General features: G+C 35.6%; 1 protein-coding gene across 2 annotated transcripts in view; it reads right to left on the bottom strand.

Moving 5' to 3' along the window:
* Positions 1-7,362: 7,362 nt before the first annotated feature.
* ZBTB41 (zinc finger and BTB domain containing 41) overlaps positions 7,363-20,501 on the bottom strand; it is a 52,079-nt gene continuing 38,940 nt past the window's right edge. For both annotated transcript variants that reach the window (XM_007989073.3, XM_037985772.2), the window contains exon 11: positions 7,363-13,716. In XM_007989073.3, the coding sequence (XP_007987264.3) occupies positions 13,061-13,716 (656 nt within the window). In that variant the 3' untranslated portion in view covers positions 7,363-13,060. The remainder of the gene's footprint in view (positions 13,717-20,501) is intronic.

Below are 20,501 nucleotides of genomic sequence, written 5' to 3'. Positions count from 1 at the left end.
GTTTAAACTTTCCGCCTCCACCAATGAGGCCCTCCGGGCACCGCCCACCTCATCACGGGGCCAATCGGAGAGCAACATCCCCTGGCCAATGAGACGGGGGCGCTTCATTTGAATGATTTCATCTGGCCGCCAATCGCTGTCTGCGGAGAAGGTGAGAACCGTAGCCGAATCCTGGCCACCCTCTGAAACCCGGGGCTTAGAATTGAAATTCGCCTTTAGATTTTGGTTGTACTGAAGGGAAGGGAGTCACAGCATTTCCACAGTACGTGTAGTAATCATTGCCGTTTCCAGGAACAATCACAGATAAAACTTTTAAGTAGGGAAAAAGTGGTTTACGTCACTCCTCTCATATGCATACCCTGCCCAGAATTATATTAATTAACTTTACTGTCGCGGTTTCCAGGGCTGAATGGTAGAGATGTAAGGATAATTAGTTTGTGTGAACATGCTTATTTTAGTGACTGAACACAGCAGGGACTCAGTACATTTATATGCTGTTAATTACCTCGGAACGCTGGGAGCAAAACCAGGTAAACAAATGAAACCCGACATTCCCAGTAATTCATAAATGATCGTTTTGACTGGCAATGCCTTTCACAAATAACTTATTCGTTTTTATTTTAGTTGTAGGGATCTAATAATAATTATATCTTACATATTAGGGATTTTTAAAATTATTTATTTACTTTATCTCGGTCTGTCTCCCAGACTGGGGTGCATTAACGTGATCTTGGTTCACTGCAACCTCCGCCTCCCTGGTTCAAGCGATTCTCCTGCCTCGGCCTCTCAAGTAGCTGGAATTACAGGCGTGCCTCACCACGACTGGCTAATTTCTGTGTTTTTGGTAGAGAGGGGATTTCGCCATGTTGGCCAGGCTGGTCTCGAACTCCCGGCCTCAAATAATCTGCCCGCCTCCGCCTCCCAAAGTGCTGGGATTACAGGCCTGAGCGGCGCCCCACCCTATGCTTGGGATTTTTTAAAATCCTTTACCTATTTATCTCAATCTTCACCTTAAACCTAAGGTATCTCTTAGGGCATAGGTACCATTATTTGTACCTTGCAGGGGAGGAATATAGGTCATGCAGCTAAGTAGGAAGTGGCAGAACCCAGATAAGGTACCCAAGCCTGTAATCCCAGCAGTTTGGCCCTAGTCTTGCTCTTACCCACTACATTATATTGCCTCTAAAGGTAGTAGAAAACTTAAAATATAAAAATAATGTCTGGATGTATGTGTGGTTACACAAAGCATGTAAAGAGAAGTCAATGGAAAGTGAAAATAAGGAAGAGGAGACATGAAATTATATTCAATGGTATCCAATTTCACCTGAACCTTATTATTGGACCTTAACAATATTTAAATGAAATTTTTCCACTGGGCACGGTGGCTCAAGCCTGTAACCCAGCACTTTGGGAGACTGAGGAAGGCGGATTCTTGAGGTCAGGAGTTTGAGAACAGCCTGGCCAACATGGCGAAATGCCATCTCCACTAAAAATTAAAAAATTAGCCAGGCGTGGTGGAGCATGCCTGTAATCCCAGCTACTCAGGAGGCTGAGGCAGGAGAATGGCTTGAATCTGGGACGGGGGACAGGAGCAAGGTTGCAGTGAGCGGAGATCGTGGCACTGAACTCCGGCTTGGGCAAGAGAGCAAGACGCTGTCTAAAAAAAAAAAAAAAAAAAAAAAAAAAAAAAAAAAAAAAAAAAAAAAACTTTCCTAGAGGCTTAAAAAAAAACAAAACCAAAACCCTGGAACAGAGCCTCACAAGTCACTTCAGTTCTCCTCAGCATCCACCTCCCACGACCTCTCCATTAGCTTAGGCTCCAAAAAAATAAAACTTGGACAGAGGAGAGTGAAAGATATGCTGTGGGATGGAGGAAATAGCCTGTACAGCAAAGAGTTACAAGATTTTGACAGTCTAAGGTGGAATGTAATGGTGTTAGACCAAGAGGACAAATCATAAGGAACAATAAGGCCCAATTTATTGTAATGGGTGAGCTTTACCCATTTAAGTAATATAATGGCTGAAGTATCTGGGAATGGCTTTAATAGTTTAATAGGTTCACTCATTGAAAACTGAACTCAGTAGTGGTTTACAGTGGTTACAGTCAGGTGGGTCATGGCCAAGGCCAGGCACGATAGCTCATGCCTGTAATCCCAGCACTTTGGGAGGCTGAGACAGGAAGATCGCTTGAGCCCAGGAGTTAAAAAGCAGCCTGGGCAACAAAGTGAGACATGGTCTTTATAAAAACAAAAACAAAACAGGCAGTTGGGTCGAAATGCTCAAATTACCTAGCATTCTGTAGACGAAGGAGTCCAAAAGCTCAGGAAGATAGGAATGTTGGAGAAAATCTACATGTGCAACCTACTTAGTCAAGTCACCTCTAAACATGCACACCCTCCACCCATTCTCCCTTTACCAAGGTGTTGATAAATGCATTAATTAATAATAAGGACGTCCAGCATCCATGAAAAGATCTGGGTGACTATTTTTTACGGCCAGAAATGATGATAGAGGATGCAATAATGAAAATTGGTTCTCTGATCTCCATGTGAATTATAGGATCCACAAGTGGTCAAAGCTGATTGGCACTTAATAGACAAGGTGGTATAGTTCTTACCACAGTGTGCTAATGGCAGAATTGTAATTAGAGGCAGGGATCTGTGGCAATGGCCAGTTTCTCAAGGGCCCTATAAGTAAGATGAGCTATATACTATGGTGCTGTCTAACATATATAGGCAGAGAAATATCACATATGCAAAGCAAAAAACCTAACTGAAGCCAATGTTGTGGCAATTATGCCTTTTACCCACTTTCCAAACTTAAGACAGTTCATATACCCAAAGCTCCTTGACTAAAAAGAACCTTGCAACATGAATACCATAAATCTCTCAACAATTCCCCAGAGGGAACTGCAGTCATTTACCAACATGAATATGGATTGGGGACAGGAACTTGACCTCCTAAGGGTTATTAGATAATGAGATAATAGCTCTGCCTTTCTGCTATACTCCAGAATCCTAAAATGTCACTGTGGACCACCAGACATAGTGGGAGTTTCTCAAGAACAGGTGACAGATGGCATCTAAGTCAGAATCTGTCTTACCAATTGTCCTTTGGATCCACCCATTTCCAGAATATAAAATAGGAATACTTACTGACCACATTCTCACACTGGTTCCTAAATCCAAGGAACGAGGGCAATTATTGGAGAAAGGACCAAGTGGAAGCCCCTGAAAATGCCCATTTCCCCACCCCTCCAATTCAGAGATTATTCTGAATACCTGAGAGATGCTGGGATAGTGATTTTGTCCATGTACCCACTTTCTCTACTTATTTGGCCAGTGCAAAAGCCAGATGGGTTCTGGAAAATGATAGTAGATTATAACAATTGTGTGATGATGCCAATTACTACACTATGGCTTCAGATGTGTTATTTTTATTTTTATTTTATTTTATTTTATTTTATTTTATTTTATTTTTTGAGACGGAGTCTCGCTCTGTCGCCCAGGCTGGAGTGCAGTGGCGCAATCTCAGCTCACTGCAAGTTCCGCCTCCCGGGTTCACGCCATTCTCCTGCCTCAGCCTCCCGAGTAGCTGGGACTACAGGCGCCCGCCACTGCGCCCGGCTAATTTTTTTTTTCTATTTTTAGTAGAGACGGGGTTTCACCATGGTCTCGATCTCCTGACCTTGTGATCCGTCCGCCTCGGCCTCCCAAAGTGCTGGGATTACAGGCGTGAGCCACCGCGCCCGGCTAGATGTGTTATTTTTATACACAAAACAACACACCTTTGTCAGCTGGTTTGCAGCTATGAATCAAGCAAAATGCATTTTTCTTGTTTTTCCCCATTCATCCAGTATTGAAAAATGGAAGCACTTTGTACTTAAGTAGTAGTACAATGCTATAGCATTACTGTCCTGCCTCAGGGCTAGAAAAATTTCCTACCTATATTGTAATATTGTTCAGAGGGACCTGGATCTTAGTATCACACTGGTCCATTATATTGATGACATTTGCTAATTAAATCTGGGGAGCAAGAAGTACTTGTCAAGAATTGTGAGAGTCTGAGATTTTATCCCTCTTGCAAGCTAAAGCGTTAGCGTGCTAGTTTCATAAATGCCAGCAGAAAATATGATAGTTTTGGGTTAGAGACAAGACTTCATTATTCACAGAAAAAACAGTAGCTAGAGTGTCAGCATGTTCATTCACATTGATTCCTCCTGCTTCTTAAGTCTCATGGGACCATACAAAGGGCCCATGATGGATGCCTGCACACACAGTGGGTTGTATTACAGGAAAGGAAGAGTGAATTGGAGATTTGACTGTTTTTATAGTACTATGCCTGGGCAGGGAGGCATCCTATCATCCTTCAAGATTTGTACAAACACAATCCTGAGAAATGGCCTATGTAAAAATTAATAAGGGCTTCATATTCTTAGCATAGCCAGCAAGAATGTGTAGGCCTGCTCAGAGCCCATGGTAAGTTGCATCTCTCAACAGGAGCAAGCACTCTAGATGCCAATAATAAAAAAATGTAACTCAGATGGGACAAAGTTCAGGGTCCTATCACATCTGTAAAGTTTTTAGGGATCCAATGGTCTGAGACATGTCAAGCTATCTCTTCTAAAATAAGAGGCAACTTGTACTTTGTATCATTTGGAAAGCCTCTTTAGATTTTGGAGGTAATGCATGCATTATTAAGATACATCTCATCAAACCATTTACCTAGTAAACTCTAAGACTGACATTTTTGAGTGAGGCCTGGAACAAGTAAGATCTCTGCAGCAGGTCTGGGCTGCAATGGCCGAAAACACTCATTCCATGGCAATCCCAGATGCTCTGGCAAGTTTCCAGAGAAGTATCATAGTACAAAATTCCAGGTTTGGAGAATAAGACTATGCCTTCCTCTGCAGAAAATCATCTATCATTTGAAAAGCAGATCCTAATTATGCTACTAGGTTATGGTAGAGACTGAATGCCTCATCAAAGGACTATAAGTGACTGTGTGATACAAACTGTTTATTATCAACTATTACCTAATCCAGGGATCAGCAAACTATGGCCTAAAGGGCTGAATCTGACCCATTGGCTATTTTTTTGTTGTCGTTGTAAATAAAGTTTTATTGCAGCAAGGCCACACCCATTTATTTACATATTGTCTATGACTGCCTTCACACTGCAATGGCAGAATAGCTGTGATAGAAAACATATAGCCTGAATAGCCTAAACTATTTAGTGTCTGGCCCTTTACAAAATATTTGCTAACCTGGGATCTAATCTAAAGGTCCATAAAATTTGATGTAAAAGCAACACTGAGCTATCAAACAAAAGCAGAATCTACAAACCCAGGGCTAAGCAGGCCCCAAATACACAAGTTAGGTGCATTTTACTTGTGTATTTACACAAACAGGTGACTCAGATTTTAGTATCTTTTACTACTTTGCCAATTCTCTCTCTCAAACTACACAGGAAAAACTGGGTATTTCCTAATGATAATTTCACCAGAAAAAGGCCTGATTTGTGGATGAAGCTGTATGGTAGGTCAGAAATAAACAGACTTGCACTACAGCTTCTCCTTAAGGGTGGATGGAAATATTCTCAGTGAGAATTCTGGATGGCACATCTGGTAGTCCACTTCATAAGGAACAGAACATGGCCTAAGGTAAAGCTCTGTGCTGATTCATGGACAATGGCTGACAGTTTGGCCAGCTGATCAAACCTTTGGAGAAAACAAAATGGAAAATTGGTGCAGCTTGGTCTGGGGAGGAGAGTTATATAAAAGGGCCTCTCAAAATAGGTATAGAAAGTTAAATTTGTGTTCCATGTAAATGCTCATCAGAGAATATCCATGGCTGAGAAGGAGCTCAGAAATCAGGTAAAAAGGACAATCTATCCTGTGGAGGTCAGCTTCTTCCCCCAGGGATCCATTTGCTTGCACATTGAACCCATTTAGAAAGTGGCTATGGCAGCAGTGGTGGAGGCTAAGAATGGGCTCAAGGTGGTTTCCTTGGCCAAAGCTGATGTGATAAGCCCCTGTGGAGTGCCTAACCTACTGAAAGAGGCTGATGCTGAACATCCAATCTAATTCCATTCTCCAGTGGGACCAGCTAACTACCTGTGGCATGTTGTTACATTAAACCCTTTCTATTGTGGAAGGAGCAATATTTTGCCTCTCTGGGATAAACATATTTTTCTGAGTATAGATTACTATATCTGCCCCCATTATCTATAGATTTATAGAAAGCTTTATCTATAAACCAATGAATATGTGATGGTTTTCACATATGTCCAAAAATTTGTTGCTATCCTCTCTTCAAGACAGGAAGTTTAATTTGTGTCCCTTGCATGTGGACTAGAATTAGTGACAATAGAAGTGATACTATATCACTTCCAAGATTAGGTTATAAAAAGACAACAACTTAAATCCTGGGTACGCTCTCTTTTTTAGATTGCTTTCGGGAAAGTGGTGTGTGTGTGGAGGGGTGGGGGGAAGCAGGGGCAGGAAGTTGCCATATCACTAGGCAGCTCTGTGGAGAGGCCATGTGATGAACTGAGGCCAAGGACCACATGAGTGAGCTTGGAAGTAAAGCCATCCCCAGTGAAGCCTCTAGAGATGGCAACTCTGACTTAACAGCTTGATTTCAATCTCATGAGAGACCCTGAGCTAAAACCACCCAGCTAAACCCAGCCTAGATTCCTTACCCATAGAAACTGGGAGGTAATAAATATTTGTTGTTTTAAGCCACTAAGTTTGGTATAATTTATTAGACAGCAATAGTAAACTAAGTATCACACACAACACTGGCTATAATCAGAAGACTCATTTTGCAGAAATGTGCTCATGCCTATAGAATTTACTGGTCTTCTAACACTGAGAAGCAGCTGCTGAGATAAAACAGAGAAAGTCTATTGGAGGCTCAGTTACGGTGCCAGATAGGGATAAATAACTTGCAAGTATAGGGGTATCATCCTATAGCCTACAGTTTATGCCTTCAACCAACAACCATTTCTCCCATAGACAGAATGTATGTTTCTGGAAGTGAAGGGGATTAGAGGTAAGAGTGGCCCCTCTCCATATTATACAGAATAACTCATTTCACTAATGAATTTTACTACACTTCAGATTTCTGTCTAAAAAACAGCATAATATGACTACTTCAAGCATAGAACTTATTACTACTATTTGAATTTATATGACACTTAAAATTCATTAGTTTAATGGTTTATAATTTAATATATAAAATATTTCAAAATATATAGCTTATGAGAAAATGTTTTAAAATGTGCTGCAAGTTACTTGGTTTCAGAGTACTGCATTCCCATCCTGTGAAAATGTGATTCAATAAAACCTAGATATGCTGTATTAGGACCAAAGAACTTCATATTTATTTTAAATATCAAAATAACACAAAGAACTAGTTCAATATACAGTACACTTCCTACTCTTCACAGAGAACTGAAATTTTCTATAAAGACATTTATACTTAGGAACATTAGACAACCAAAGTATGTATAAAACTCACAAGATATTTTACACACAGTTCACAATAATTAATTCTGATATTTTAGATTTTTCTGTCATTGCTTTTAAAGTATCCTTAATTAAAAACAAAAATTATTATTTGAGACTGAAAACAAGTTCAAAAGCATTTCTACTTTAATGTACATTGTAAATCCCCATAATCAAAACATTTACTACACAATGTGGAACAGCTAACTGCCCAGTTTTGTATTATTTTCTGGCAGCCACACTCATCAACTGTAATACAGTTTTATCAATAGGGATAAGAAGAGTCCAATTGTTGGAAGGAATCAAAATTTTGTAATTACATCACAGTACATTGTCCAGCTTCAACGCAAGCAGGAATACCAAGCAAAAAAATGTTCAGTAACAATGAGATATATCCTCCTCATTCAATACATCTTTTAGAATCTCCAACAGCAATCCAAGCATTGATTACTTTTCTTTACCTAAGAATTTGACCAGACAAGGTTACATTCTTTGTATAACCTCTATGCTCCAAATATAATCCTTAATTTCTCCTCTGAATATAATCCTTAATTTCTCTTTATGTAATTGGCTGCATAGGCTAAATTCAAATTGTTTTAGGATTTTTCTCAAGATCATAGATTTATGATCATACACAGCAAGTTGAAACATGAAAAGTAAACAAAACATAAACACTCCCTCTACAAAAACCTTCTTTTTCTCATCTTCCACACATCTTAATCCTATTACATCTATCTTATTAATGCTACTTCCAAAGAGAAAGAGCAGAAAGCATGCTAAGATTATAGGGAAAAGGTATCTTAAGTAAAAATAATTTTACAGGAAATAAGGAGGGGATTCCCTCTACCCTCAAAAAACAAACAAACAAACAAACAAAACAAACAAAAAACCCCACACTAGAGAAATGTGTAAAAGGGTAGGATATAAGGAAGAACTGTCTAGTTTCTAGAAGTTGTTTAGAAAATTATTCTCACATTATCCCTTATGCACTCTAACAGCAAGTAGCATTTACTATAACACTACTTAAAGTTTTAGAAACGCTACTTGTAGAGTATATTTCTAAGCATTTTAAATTTGGCACTGAATCTTAGAATATCCAAATACAACTTTCTTTAAAGTCCTAATTTTTCCTGAGTTTATCAACTCGTTATGTATTGGTTAGGATGTTCCTGCTCCTAATAAGAAACTCATCTCAAACCATCACCTCTTGTTCAGTTTTAGGCAAACTGAAATAAGGTCATTCAGTGCAGAGCTGTGTAGTTATGGTTACTGGTTATTTAAAAGAGAGAGAAACAGAGACACAGATGCAGACACACTACTCATTTTATTTCACTTGTCAGATTCCTCTAATAAGCATGTAGAGACAGGCCCAAGAGTGGCTTCACAGTAACTATAAAGGCCACAACAGAGATTTTTTAAATGATATATAAATCATAAAAACAAATATTCACACTAACACTTAGTGCCAATTTGCCTATATAAACATAAAGCAACCTAAAAAAAAAGAAAAGCTGCCCAACCAGCAGGCAACACAATCATAACACCCATAACCAAAAAAATAAAAAATAAAAATAAAAATAAAAATCTATTAATCAGTACACTCTAGCTAGCAGAATCAATTCTAAGCAACTACAACACATTGAAAAGGCACAAAGCATTCAATGCAGAAAAGACTGGGTATAAAAGGACACTGTCAAAGAGCTACTGCTCAAAATCTGACGTTTCATCACTGATATATGAGAATGATATGGTAGGAAGAAAACTCAAGCTTATAAACATATCAGTCTGTGTTCTTAATTTGTTTGCAATTATATTGAAAAGCAACCAATGATAATTACTTATTATTAACCCTCAATTAGCAGTTTAGAGTCACCCTACGAAGATGCTTTGACACTTTTTAAGGTTGATAGAAAATTATTAGTGTACCTATTTCATGACCTGCCATTGCCTAAAAGGAAGTCACTTAATAAAGCACCAATTTAAAACCGTATTTTTCCTACTCCTATTCTCCCAGCAATAAATGCCTTAATTACTTAAATGTATGCAAAGACTACTACCTTTACAGTTGGTTAAATCTTGCTGGCATAAAGACCAACCCCTAACGTTAAATGGGATTTTAGGCTGCAAAAAAAAAAAATAGGTGGGGTTTCTTACAAAAATAACTTCAACCTGACTTAAAAAAAATCAAAGGCAAAAATTATTTTGATAGCGTAGTGTAAAAAATAGGCTTGTTTAGCATGTAGTAGTGTTCACTAAAAAAGTAACATTGTATTAATTAAACTAAGGAAAACAGTATTCTCACTTATAATTGGTTTGTCAGTATTACTATTCCCAGAGTATTTTCTTCTGCTCCTATTTTTATACATATAAACACAAACAATAATCTCAGTATTCAAACTAACGACTTTTTTTTAAAAAAAAAATCCATTATTCTAGGACTTCAACTGTGCTTCTTTGGACAAATAGTTATTCAAACAAGAAAGAATTTAAATTCTTTTAAACTATTTAATACCTACTAAAAATCTTTGGTACATTTAAGTCAAAACCCATTAGATTAACACATTTCTGCACTTGATAAATTATTCCATTTACAGATTAAGTGCTAACTGCTATCTGCTAAAAATGAATTTAAAACAATAAATTATGCTCGCAAAATAAAAAAAAAAATTCTGAATGAGGCTAAACTTAGTTGCAAGAATCAAAATTTTAAGTACAGTTGCAAAATAAATGGATTAGAGTTAGAGAGCATTTGTCCAAAATACTCTAAATCAAATATTACAAAAGGTCAACTGAAAAGAATAGGCCTCCTTTTATACTTTTTGTGCCAACTTTTGTCAAAAGCCTATGTACATTCAGTTTGCCCAAATCCATGAGGTTTTCACAATTGTAAAATTTTTTACATTTTTGGAAATTAGAGGCAGCAGATTAGTTTCATTTTGTTTTTGTTGTTGTTGTTTTCAATCATCCACTGAAACTATTTCTTTATCAGAATTATATTACACATCTCCCAGACTAGGTTAAGATTAAATGACAGGATGTAGTACCTGGCACATTGTAAGCATTCATTAATGCTAGCTTTCTTCTTTCCCTACTAGTAGCTCTGCCACTTACTGACCTTGTGAGCTTAAATGAGTCCTTTTATTTTAACCTCAAATTCTTTATCTATAAAGTGGGAATATAGCTTGTTCTTTCTATTTCAGGGCTGGTTATGAGGTTCAAATGAGATAACATATATGAAAGCATTTTACAAAACAGTAAATCACTACTCAAGTTTAAGTTATCTACAATAGTAACTAAATACAATTATATATTTCATTTTACTAAGAGATGTATTCCAAAAAAGTTCTATGTAAACCAATTCCTACAATTAAATTATATATTTAAAGCATTAGGACATTATTATTAAAAGAACTCTAAAGTAAATATCTTCAAAAATCAAAGTATTCTTTTCAATGTGAAAATGCAATATCTTCTTTTTCTGCCACCAAATGTATAATATACCATATACATACATGTATATAAATATATATATACTATCTGCCTTTTTATAAGTCTAAACTTTTCTACATTAGCTTATATGTAAGGCAGGCTACATTTTTATGTATGATTTCTTTCATTATAGTAAGATTTTTAGTTATAATATTGTCAGTCTTTATGATGAAAATCATAAAGATATGTATTTTTAAAAGTCAATTTGAAAGACTAACAGACTAACAGTACCTCATATAGTCAAGCTCAATCATGTAAGTACCCCAGATATAACATTTCCACACAAAGAAATAAGAATGCTTTAAAAAGGAGAACTTAGTATGTCCACTAGTCTTAAGACAATTACAACCAAACCTTGATAAATGAGGCTAAACTCAAGACTGGTTTTATTATTTATATGAGCTACTTTGGTTAACTGCCTCAATTTTCAATATTTCTTTGTTTTTATCTTTGCTAGTATGGCAAACATTGCTGTAAAGTACCTTTATTTCTTAAGTGCTTCAGCAACAGTTTCCACCACTACTAATTGGTTAAACTTTATTCATTAAAACTTCATTATTTTATTTGTGATTTTTTTTTCACAAGGGCTAGGCTAGACTTTACAGTTTACACACACAAAAAAGTGCTTAAAGCAATTAGGAGTGTAAACAAAACTGAAATAGAAAACTTTTAAAACTGCTATTTTCTAGTAGTTTATGTACAAATGACATGCTAATAATAAATCAACCCTGTATAGTCTAATCTTCAAGCAACTCTACTAGGAAACATTATCTTAGTTTTTAGTTAAAATTGACTTGAAAATATGGAAAGTGCATGTCTTTAAAGGTATTTTATAATTTTGATTTTGTCCTCAATTTTAATTACTGAGGTTTTGCTGTAACTGCTATTTCCTTTCACCAAGTCCTCAACTTTTGTCTCATACAGAAATAAAAATTAAAGGTTAATTACAGACATTAGGCTTTTGTGAAGGCAAAATTAAAGATCTGGACTGCATGTAAATGTGTATATAAGTAGTGGTTCCATTTAATTAAACAATGTTCAGTTAAATTAGGCACAAATTTCATAATTTGTTTGGCACCGTTTCTAACAATTGAACACAAAATATCTAGGTTCTGTTTCCTAGAGTTTCTACCAGACAAGTAAATGAAACTAAAAGTAGCATGTTTAATTAAATCTCATTTAGTTACAGCTGCTCTTTCCTCAGTGAGATGAAGATATATGCTATATTATATTAACATTTCTGAAATAAATAGTAAAGTACAAAAGGTAAACTTACCTTGAAAAAGATCTAGTTAAAACTCTCATATTTTTCTTGTAACACATTTTCAGTTTGTATAATTTAATGCCCAGACCTATGTTTGCCTTTCTTATTCGTAACAATTGAAGTATAGGCAAAAACCAATTATCTGGATTATTATTTCAGTCCTACATTTAACAGCTAATCTTACATTAGTTAAGCTTTCCGGCTTTGAGTATATCGAAAGTCCAAAGTCCAAAGGATAATGATAAACTAAAATTACAGATGAATGGAAAGACAACACAGAAATATCCAAGACATTCTTGTAAATTCAAATTCCTAATTTCAATTTTAAAAATTTGTATAAAGTAAAAATGAATCTTAGGATAAGAAACAGTTGCAATTATCAGTATACTCTTAATTCCTTTTTCAAGGCTATATGGTCCTCAAACTTGTTTGTAAGATGGGGAAGGAAGAAGGGGAGGAATAAGATTAAAGAAGAATAAAAATTTCCACTGATGATTAAAAAAAATACTTCCATAATATCAGCAGCTAATAATTGCAAAAAATTTAAGAAACCATTAAAAGTTAGCACTGAATAATCTTTAAAAATCACAAAAATGTGCACAGAAATTTTATGTCAGAAATTTTGTCCAAATATTCATGTTCAGTAAATAGAGACACATAGTTTTCTTGATTTGAAACTGTTCTGAGGACTTGAGAAACTAGAGAAAATGAGAAAATAGCAGCCCCACAAATTTAAAAGCTATCAGCTCTACCATTAGCATATAACCATCCAAAAATCTGTGGAATGTTTAGATTTACTCATGAATGATGCTCATTAGTAGAAATATTTTGAACACCAGTAGTGCTATCAAGGCCCAGTAATGTTCCAAGATAAGATTGTTCTCTAGGATCTAGCATTTGTTCAGGTCGAACTGGGTGAACTATATTTGCAGGTTGAGGAGTAAGAGTATATTTTTCCAGAAAAGCTAAATCTGCTGCTCGTGGATAATCAGTTGACTGTGGTTGTGGTGACAGAATCTCATGAGAAGATGGTGGGAGTGTGGTAGTATGACGCACTAGGTCACTCGGAGTGTCGGGCATCTGAACTGGAACCAGTGTTACTGGAACACATACTTCCGCAGATACATTCTGTAACATCGTCTTGGCTTCCGATTGATAAACTTTGGGCTGGTCCATATATTGTTTTGTTTCTGTTTGAAAGATTTTGTCATCGGATGAGTACTCAACTGGCAAGGATACAAGTTTTTCCTCAGAAGTACTGAGAGGATCATCAGGAGATTTTATTTCATGAACATGGTCAATGTGGTATTTCAGCTTGTCTTTCCGCTTAAATGTTGCATTACAGTGCTGACAGTTGAAAGGTCGGGCATCAGAATGAATAACCAGGTGTTTTGTTAATGTCTTCTTAATTCTAAAAGACTGATTGCAAATTTGACACTTGTATGGTTTTTCACCTGTATGAACAAGAATATAATTAAATGTAAAATGTACTCAACTTGATAAGACAATGACTTCAAGTAGCAAACTTCAATGTGAATACTTGCAAGAACTTGATAATAGCAATAATACTGTATACTATCACAAAATGCAGACAGTACAGTAAACTGGTAAAAATAAGAGGCTTAAACATCAAAAAGATCTGGGTTTGAATTCTGGCTATAATACTTACTAGTCAAACATTTGAGCAAGCTACCCAACTTCTATGCCTAGTTATCATCTGTAATGTGGAATAATAATGATACCTACCTCACAGAGTTGGTAAATGGAATAAAAGAGAAAGGGGAGTAATAGGGCTTAGCACTGCACCTAGTATATAATAAGTGCTTGTAAACTATTATTATTGCTTACTTTTATTCCCATAGCCCTCAAAAAGTTAAACCAAAACACCTGATTTCCTCCCCCCACACAAGGAGGATAAAAACTAAAACAGCAATTCTAATTAACCTGGTTCCTTGGATTAGATGAGAAGTAGTTATCTCTGGCCTGAGGTCAAAATAACAAGAGTTGTTCAGCGGAAAGAACAAAGAAGTTGGACCTGTTTTTACTTCCCCCTCAGTCAGGTTCTCACACTATAGTTTTGTTTTGTTTTATATAAAACATTATAAATTCCTAGGTTAGCCTGTGTGGTAGGCAGAATGATGGCCTATCAAAGATGTACACACTCTGGTCCCAGGAAGCTGTAGATACTTGTATGGTAAAAGAGACTTTGAAGATCAGATTAAGATAAGACCTTGAAATAGGCAGACCAACAGGCGTACACAGGTGAGTTAAATCTAATCATAGGCGTCGTAGAAGATGGCCAACAACTGAGGAAGAATGGGTCAGACAGATGTAACATGAGAACTCAATCACTAATTGTTAGCTTTGAAAATAGAAGGAGGAAGCTAGAACATAAGGAATACTGTGGCCACTATAAGCTGAGAAAGGCTCTCAGTTTACAATAGGCAAGAAAACGAGAATCCCAGTCCTGGCCCTACAATTCCAATAATTGATTCCTGTCAGTAACCTGAATGAGCAGGAAACTCATTATTCCCTATAGCCCCTGGAAAGAAATAAGCCCTACCAAACACTTAGATTTCAGCTTGGTGTCAGACTTCTGACCTAAAGAACTATATGGTAATAAATTTGTATTGTTTAAGCCACCAAATTTGTGGTGGTTTGTTAACAGCAGCAACAGAAAGCTAATACATCCAGAAACACTAATACTGCAGTAGACACAAAGGTATTATTTTAAAGCCAAATTAGAAAATTATATATTGATTGTCACATGAGTTTGTTGATATTTTCTTCTCATTTCTCCATTTGAAACATCATCCATTCTCCTAGTAAATTAAAAGATAATTACATCTTCAAGTTGAATCACTAATATCAAACTATTATTTGTTAAATATTATTGTTAAATATTTTGTAGCCCATTGGAACCTTCAAATCCCACTATCAGAAAATTTAGACAGACTGGGAGGCTGAGTACCTAGTACTATTGAATTTTTACTTGTTTCTGGACTAACATTATTACTGATGTCATTAGAGAGGTAGTGAGACATGAAGCAACACATTATATAGATAATTAACTTTTCAGAAAAAGTATTTTTAACTGCGTATAGAACACACAGCATCTAACATTTGATTTTACAAGTGAATGCCTATAATCAGAGATAATACGGAAAAGCTCAGAGAAGAGTGCTTTGAAAACAACAAAACTTACACTTCCAAAACGCAAGAACTCTTACGTGCTTTCTATAAATCCCTGGCATCAATACTTGCCATGCAAGGAGCATTCTATAATTTGTTTTTAAATAAGAACACGACCACAGCAATACTAACACCATCAAGAAGTACAGAATTTACTTTTACAGACAAAAGTTTAAGTTTTGAGTGTTCTCTGGCACAGGATCAGCATGATGGTCCTTGAGTATCTTCATTAAAAAAGTTTTATAAATGCAATGATGTTTTTAAACTTAGAATAATATTCAATCAGTTCTAGTGAATAACAGATACTTTTAGAAAACTGTAATCCAAATGGGCATATTCCTTTGAGAAGTTTCAATTATTATTTTAAACAACTATAATTTTCAATAGAAAAATCAATTCAGGTTTTTAAAAAGATGAAAATTCATAAAGAAAATGTTAACATTATTAAATGTAAAAAGCAAACCTAGAGTGCTTAAAGATACATAGCAGAAAAAGTGAAAACTATCAACTTGATGAAAAAATACAAATTAAGGAAATATGCTTTCTGCAGTGAGAGTTTCTATAGTAAGATTATGTATTTAACAACAATAACGCAAGTGGAGTGCATCTCAAGATCATAAATCAGAGACATAAAGCAACCAAAAGGTCCCTTTCATGATGTACAGAAAGGAGCATTAAGAGTAGAAGGAAATAAACAATACTCAAAGAGATGTAAACTAATAGCTAAAATCATAGAATCTATGAGCCTTTAGAATTTAAAAATGTCATCCACAGAATCACCTTTCTTTAGATATTAAAAATTGGTATGTGAAAAATATACATTAAGAGACTTATTTCAGACTTGATAAGTAGTTTATATCATATCATGCCTCTTACTGATGAGGGGGAAAGATAAAAGATTTTTTAAAAATAACCTCCACCCCCAAATTACTCTTTGCAGGCATCAAAGCACAGTCAAGTCAGCCAGAACCTAAGGGGGCAAGGTCTGGTGACACAGGAAGTATAGAGGTGCTTTATTTTCTCCTCAGTGCACTTTCAGATTCAGTCTATGGGGAAATAGAGGCCAAGCTGCAGCCCAGCACTTGAGAAAATCTCACCGGAATGGGAAGATAAAAGTTGGAGTTTGGGACTACCAAAGAAGTGAAGGGTCAGGAGCCCGAAAAAGAAGGAACAACAGAGAAATGAACAAAAATATCTATATTTACCAACTATTAAAAGAAACATTTGCTGGGTGAGACAGCTGGAAACCAAGAGTCAGAAGGCTACAGGGTTGACCAATATTCAGCAATCCCAAGAATATGGGAGAGAGAGATTGGAGTTCAGGACTCACCAAAGTGAGGAACTCCAGTAAAAACACCATGCTGTCAGTAGAGACCCCAATACAATGATGAACTAGGAGAAAGGCAGATCAGAAGCAGCCAGAAACAGAACAAAGTCCTCTCATATTCTATTTGCTTGTGAGAAAAAAATTAAATCTATCTGGAAGGAACACATCTTCAAGAGCTTCTGTAATTTTTAACTCACAAAATCTAAAGTTCAGTACAAAGTGACCAGGTATGCCAAGAAATAGAATCAAATGATCAAATGCCAAGAAGGAAAAAAATGCAATACATACACCCAAAGCAAATATTATACATAAAAGACTGGGACATAAAAATCAATATGATTAATATGTACAGGAAAAAATAGGAAAAGTAAATTTTACCAGAGATTGGAATCTATGGGAAACAAAGGCAACTCTAGAAGAGGTAAGTGAAGATGTCTAATGTACATATAATTGAAGTCTCCGAAGGAAGAGAGAGAGTAGGCAATAGCAATATTTAAAAAGAAAATGGCTAAGAATCTTTCTAAATAAAAGAAAGACATCAAGTCACAGATTCAATAAACACTACAAAACTCACAAAATACACACACACACACACACACACACACACTCAAATCAAGGCACACTATAGTAAAACTTCTGAAAACCAAAAACAGAAAAATCTAAAAAAGTAGCCAACTAAAAAGAGACATTTCCTTCAAATGAGCAACAATAAGACTGATAATATACTTTTTTCAACAAAAGCAAAACAAGCTCCAAAACCAAAAATAACCTATCTAAAGTGCCAAATTAAAAAAAGCTGCTAACGTAAATTCTACAGTCAAAAAAATTATTACTTATGAGGTAAAATAAAAACATTTTCAAACAAATAATATGGTGCCAGTCGACTGCATGAAAGAGAACTTTTCATGCATAAGGAAAATGACCCCAGGTAGAAGAACAGTAAACAGTAAAGAATAAATACATGGTTAAATCTAAATAATATTAAATATTTAAAACAAAAAAGCAATGTCTTTGGGTTTTAAGAGACATGAAGAATTAAAATACATACAATACATAAGAGATAAGAAAGATAAGGGTGTCATAAGGATTTGCAGTTTCTGGAAAGTGATGAATAATTTCAATTATTTTATTTATCTTTTCTAGAAGGTAAGGTAGACTGTAACAATTTCAGAATGCACATTGTTATCCTGGGTAACCACTAAAAACATAATGAAAGAACACAAAATTAAGAAGTTAATTGAGGGAAAAATGACAACAACAATACTTAATGATTATAAACAAAGTGAACACAAGAGAAAAAAAGCATCAAGGAATCAATTGTGTAAATAGCATGATGATATATCCAAGCCCAAGTAAGTGAGAAATCACAAATAATTTAAATGAACTAAACATACAAATTAAAGGATAAAAATGATCAAAATAGATAATTAAACAATATCAAAAGATACATATCATAAATATAAGTGCAAAAAAGTCTTGGAAAAAAAATATATATTTAATATGAAAGTACCCAAAAGAGTGCTGGTAATCTTTACCATAATAAACAGCAACATTTTATAATTATATAAAAGACCGTTCAACGGAAAGATTTGACTAATAATATATATCTAATACATGTATTATATTACATATATAATACATATCTTAATATATAGCATATATTACATATATCTAATATAACCTCAAATTACATAAAGCAAAAAATGAAAAAAATCAAAAGAAATAAACAATTTACAATCATGGTTATAGTAGAGACTTTCACATAAATCTCTCGGTAACTTACAAAATAAGTGGTAAAAAATCAAGAAAGTAGAATATTTGAATGGAATATCTTCTCTGACAAGAGTAGAATTACACTAGGTATCAGTAACATAAACTTGCTTAGAGAATCCCCAAATATTTAGGAATTGGATAATACAATTTGAAGTAAACCATTAATGAGAGAATAATTTAGAACAGACAGTAGAAAATATTTTTAACTGAATTATAATGGAAATATGAAATTAAAAATGACATATGGATTGTAACTAAAGCAGTATTCAGAGGATAATATGGCTTTCAAATACATACAATAAACAATAAAAAATACTAAAATTTAACAACTTAGGCATCTACATAAAAAAGGCAGGGAAAGGCAAATTAAAAAAAAAAAAAAAAAAAAGAAGCTGGTGGCTGATAAGATGACTAAACAGGAACAGCTCCAGTCTGCAGCTCCCAGCGAGATCAACGCAGAAGGCGGATGATTTCAGCATTTCCAACTGAGGTACCCAACTCATCTCATTGGGACTGGCTAGACAGTGGGTGCAGCCCATGGAGGGTGAGCCGAACCAGGGTGGGGCGTCGCCTCACTGAGGCTGAACAATGAGAACAAGGTTGAACAATGGACCCAGGGAGGGTAACAGCACACACTGGGGCCTGTCGGGGGATGGGGAGCCTGGGGAGGGATAGCATAAGTAGAAGTACCTAATGTAGGTGATGGGTTGAAGGGTGCAGCAAACCATCACAGCACGTGTATACCTATGTAACAAACCTGCACATGTATCCCAGAACTTAAAGTATAATTTTTAAAAAAAGAAGAAATACAAACAAAATGGGAGAAATACAAGAGAAAGCAGATATGAAAAAATAAATCAACAAAGAAAAAAATCAGCAAAACCTAGTGGTTCTTTCAAAAGATTAATAAAATCAATAAATCCTTATCATGAAAAGACATATTACTAGTAACGGGAATGACAAAAAGCTTATTACTAAAGACACTATCATCACTAAAAAGATAAATAAAACAGCCCAAATTCTGCCAATAGATTTTACATTTTAGATTAATAGAATACCTTTAAAGTGAATAAATAAATTGAAAATATGACAGCTCTTTAACGGTCATACTAAAACACAAATTAAAAAACACACTTAAAAAAATCTTCAATTAGGCCCAGCATGGTGGCTAATGCCTGTAATCCCAGCACTTTGGGAGGCCGAGGTGGGTGGATCACGAGGTCAGGAGTTGGAGATCAGCCTGGCCAAGATGGTGAAACCCCATCTCTACTAAAAATAAAAAAAAATTAGCCAGGTGTGGTGGCGGGCACCTGTAATCCCAGCTACTCAGGAGGCTGAGGCAGGAGAATCACTTGAACCCGGGAGGCGGAGGTTGCAGTGAGCTGAGATCATAGTATCGCACTCCAGTCTGGGCGACAGAGTGAGACTCAGTCTCAAAAGAAAAAAAAAAGAAAAAAAACATTAATTAAAACCTTTCCCTACAGAAAACAAACTCAGGAATTTATTCTGTCAATTCTTCCAAACACTAATGAGGAAATGATGCCAATTTTACACAAACCCCTTCAGATAACTGAAAAAGATAAATTATTTCCCAAATCATGTTTTGAGACCAGCATAGTTATGATATAACACAGCCTGTCAGGGACATTACAAGGGAAAAGATATAGGCAATATGTCTTGTGAACCAAAAAAATGTACAAAATATAAGCAAATTGAATTCAATTATACAGGATAATATATCATGAATAGGATATATGCTTGTCTGTACATTTGTTTGTGTGTTTGTTTGTTTGTTTTTGAAACAAGTTCTCACTCCATTGCCCAGGCTGGAGTGCAGTGGTGCCATCCCAGCTCACTGCAGTCTCAATCTCCCAGGCTAGGCGATCCTCCCGCCTCTGCCTTTAGAGTAACTCAGACTACAGGCATGCGCCACCACACCCGGCTAAT

This window comes from Chlorocebus sabaeus, chromosome 25 (genome assembly GCF_047675955.1).
Source record: "Chlorocebus sabaeus isolate Y175 chromosome 25, mChlSab1.0.hap1, whole genome shotgun sequence".
Taxonomy (NCBI): domain Eukaryota; kingdom Metazoa; phylum Chordata; class Mammalia; order Primates; family Cercopithecidae; genus Chlorocebus; species Chlorocebus sabaeus.
Note: the sequence above shows the minus strand (reverse complement) of the source record. Positions and strands in the feature narration are given on the sequence as shown.